Source organism: Mustela putorius, unplaced genomic scaffold, assembly GCF_011764305.1.
Source record: "Mustela putorius furo isolate JIRA1106 unplaced genomic scaffold, ASM1176430v1.1 tig00000095_pilon_pilon_pilon, whole genome shotgun sequence".
Taxonomy (NCBI): Eukaryota; Metazoa; Chordata; class Mammalia; order Carnivora; family Mustelidae; genus Mustela; species Mustela putorius.
The window spans coordinates 34,747,203-34,750,518 of NW_025421280.1; the positions used below are offsets into that span (position 1 = coordinate 34,747,203).

At 43.7% G+C, this 3,316-nt stretch overlaps 1 protein-coding gene across 1 annotated transcript; it reads right to left on the bottom strand.

Moving 5' to 3' along the window:
- Positions 1–249: 249 nt before the first annotated feature.
- LOC101690067 (olfactory receptor 7G3-like) lies at positions 250–1,188 on the bottom strand. The gene has a single exon (XM_004771768.1). The coding sequence runs from the start codon at positions 1,186–1,188 to the stop codon at positions 250–252; it is 939 nt and encodes a 312-aa protein (XP_004771825.1).
- Positions 1,189–3,316: the final 2,128 nt, after the last annotated feature.

The window sequence follows — 3,316 nt, forward strand, 5'->3', positions numbered from 1 at the left end:
TAATAATCAAATGTAATATTACTCAGCCCATTTTATAGATGTTGATGTGAACTCAGAGAGTTAAGTTAGTTAATAAATGGCAGGCACTAAAACATGGGACTGTAGGACTTAATACAAAATCTGACCTGAAAGTCATGATTAACCAGTTTGTTAAAATTCAATTAGGGGGAAGTCAGAATTTCTAGCATACGCAGTATTTCATTCCCTTTTAGTCCTTCCAGAAACCTATACCCAAGCCAGATGACAGAATCATGAAAAGGAAGGTGTCGCAGAGATGAGTTTCCTCAAGGCTCCCTTCATGTCCCTGTTCCTCAGGCTGTAGATGAAGGGGTTCATCATGGGCGTAATTACCGTGTACATCACTGAGGCCACTGCTCTCCTCCTGGAGGAGACCGAAGCTGCAGAACTAAGGTAGACTCCAACACTAGTCCCATAGAATAAGAAAACAACAGACAGGTGAGACCCACAGGTGGAAAAAGCTTTGAACTTCCCACCAGTTGATGGGATTCTCAGGATGGAGGAGACAATTCGAGTGTAAGAGAAAATTATCCCTGAGATGGGACCAACCCCCAACAGGTTGGTCATGAAATACACCAGAATGTTATTGGTAAGAGTGTCAGAACAGGCAAGCTTGAGGATCTGAGCAAGCTCACAGAAGAAGTGGGGGATTCGCAAGTCTGTGCAGAAGGACAGTGGCAAGACCATCAGACTGTGGAGCAGGGCATTTCCAATGCTCATGAGCAAGGAGAGAAGAATCAGCAGGCCACAGAGGCGGAGGTTCATGATGACCGCGTAATACAGAGGACGGCAGATGGCCACATAGCGGTCATAAGCCATCACAGTTAGCAGTAAATTGTCCATACATAGAAAAACCATGAAAAAATACAGCTGAGTGAGGCAGCCTGCGTAGGTGATGGCTTTGCTCTCCGTCTGGATGTTCAGCAGCATCTTGGGGACTATAGTGGAGGTTAAACAGATGTCAACAGAGGACAGGTTGGAGAGGAAGAAGTACATGGGCGTGTGGAGGTGCGGGTCAGAGCTGACCGCCAGGATGATGAGCAGGTTCCCAAACACAGTGATCAGGTACATGGAGAGGAACAGCCCGAAGAGAAGGGGCTGCAGTTCTGGATCCTCGGAAAGTCCGGTGAGGAAGAATTCTGATACTTCTGTCTGGTTTTCTGATTCCATATGGCTGACGTGTCTGCTGAGTTAGTGACAGTGAAACAGACACACAGGCATCCCTTGTTGGAGAGAAGTCTTTTATCTATTGCTTTAAAATATTTTAATATTTAGAGGCACCTGGGTGGCTCATTGGGTTAAAGCCTCTGCCTTTAGCTCGGGTCATGATCCCAGGGTCCTGGGATCGAGCCCCACATCGAGCCCCACATTGGGCTCTCTGCTCAGCAGGGAGCCAGCTTCCCCCCCCCCCTCTGCCTGCCTCTCTGCCTACTTGTGATCTCTCTCTCTCTCTCTGTCAGATAAATAATAAAAAATTTTTAAAAATCTTGTAATATTTAAACAATTCTTCTCATCAGGTTCCTTTATCCTTTCTTCCCTCACCAAGGAAATTTTGAATGACTTCTATGTATCACCCATTTTTCTAATTCTAAAATTAAGAATGAGAATAAGTGCTGTTTTATTATTTTTTTAAGGAACTATCATGCCTGCATGCCAGTTTAAGATCTAGCGCTAAACTCTAATGGTTTCTTCAAACAATTAAACCTTGTTAGACAACTTTACTTTCTCAGAAAATCTTAACTGTGTAGTTAACTCTGAACTGGGTCTGCTCATAATTGCCAATCTCAGGTAATCCTGGAAATTAAACTCTGACATTCTCTACTGCCTCCATGTGAGGAATAACACTATTAATCCATTCCTTTAAATATCCTGAATTTTATAATTACATCAGATCCTTCTGTCGGGACCTGTCTGTTTCAAAAGAATTGCTTTTGCAGGACTCGTGATTTGTCATCACAAGCCTACAGTGACAATAAACGACATTCTAAGAAAAGGCTGAATAAGTCTGTCTGTTGTGTCTATTGAGGAAATGTCACATCGAGAGGGAAAATTCTTGTCTGTTCCTTAAAACAAGAATAGCTAATGGGCACCTGGGTGGCTCAGTGGGGTAAAGCCTCTGCCTTCAGCTCAGGTCATGATCCCGGGGTCCTGGGATCGAGCCACACATTGGGTTCTCTGCTCTGCAGCAAGCCTGCTTCCCTTCTCTCTGCCTGCCTCTCTGCCTACTTGTGATCTCTGTCTGTTGAATAAATAATAAATAAAATCTTAAAAAAAAAAGAATAGCTAATTCTTTTTATGAGCAACTGATTATTTTCTCTAATAATCATATTTCTTTTTCTCTTCCCTTCTCTCCCTCCCTCTCTTCCTTCCTTTTTTCTTTTCTTTCCTTCATCTTCTTTCTGCTAGTAAGCTTAGAGCCAGATACATGGGTCATGTCCAGAATCTGAGGAAGAGTGATTTGATTTTATTTTTAAAATTTTTAAAAGATTTTATTTATTTATTTGACCAAGAGAGACAGAGCAAGAGAGGGAACACAGCAGGGAGAGTGGGAGAGGGAGAAGCAGGCTCCCTGCTGAGCAGAGAGCCCAATGTGGAGCTCAATCCCAGGACCCTGAGATCATGACCTGAGCTGAAGACAGAGGCTTAATCCACTGAGCCACCCAGATGCCCCTAGTATATTCTTTTTTTTTTTTTAAGATTTTATTTATTTGGCAGACAGAGATCACAAGTAGGCAGAGAGGTAAGGTGGCGGGGTTGGGGGGGAAGCAAGCTCCCTGCTGAGCAGAAAGCCCAATGCGGGGCTCGATCCCAGGACCCTGGCATCATGACCAGAGCCAAAAGCAGAGGCTTTAACCCACTGAGCCACCCAGGCACCCCTATATTCTTTTTTTTAAAAAAAGATTTTAGTTTGAAGTAATCTCTACTCCAGTGGGGCTCAAATTCGCAAACCCATGATCAAGGGTTCCATGTACCAATAGGTGCCCCTATAGCATATTTCTTTTGACGGATTTTTTTCTGAGTAGCCATTCTCTAGGATATGTCCAAATAGCAATGGTTTTGTAATTATTCCCTACCTTCCAAGTACTCTTGAGTGCATTTGATTTTGTGCATCTTTACAGAGCAATCTTCCCCCTAGGGCCAGCAGAGGTCTAGCACAACCTTGCAGGATTCTTCAGTGACATTCTGAAATCCATGAAACCACCAAGTCCTCAATGGCATTCAAGTCCCTTCATTATCTGGCCCCTGTAATAATTACAGATGGGATGATGTACTCCCAGCAGCTGCCACCTCGTAAAAG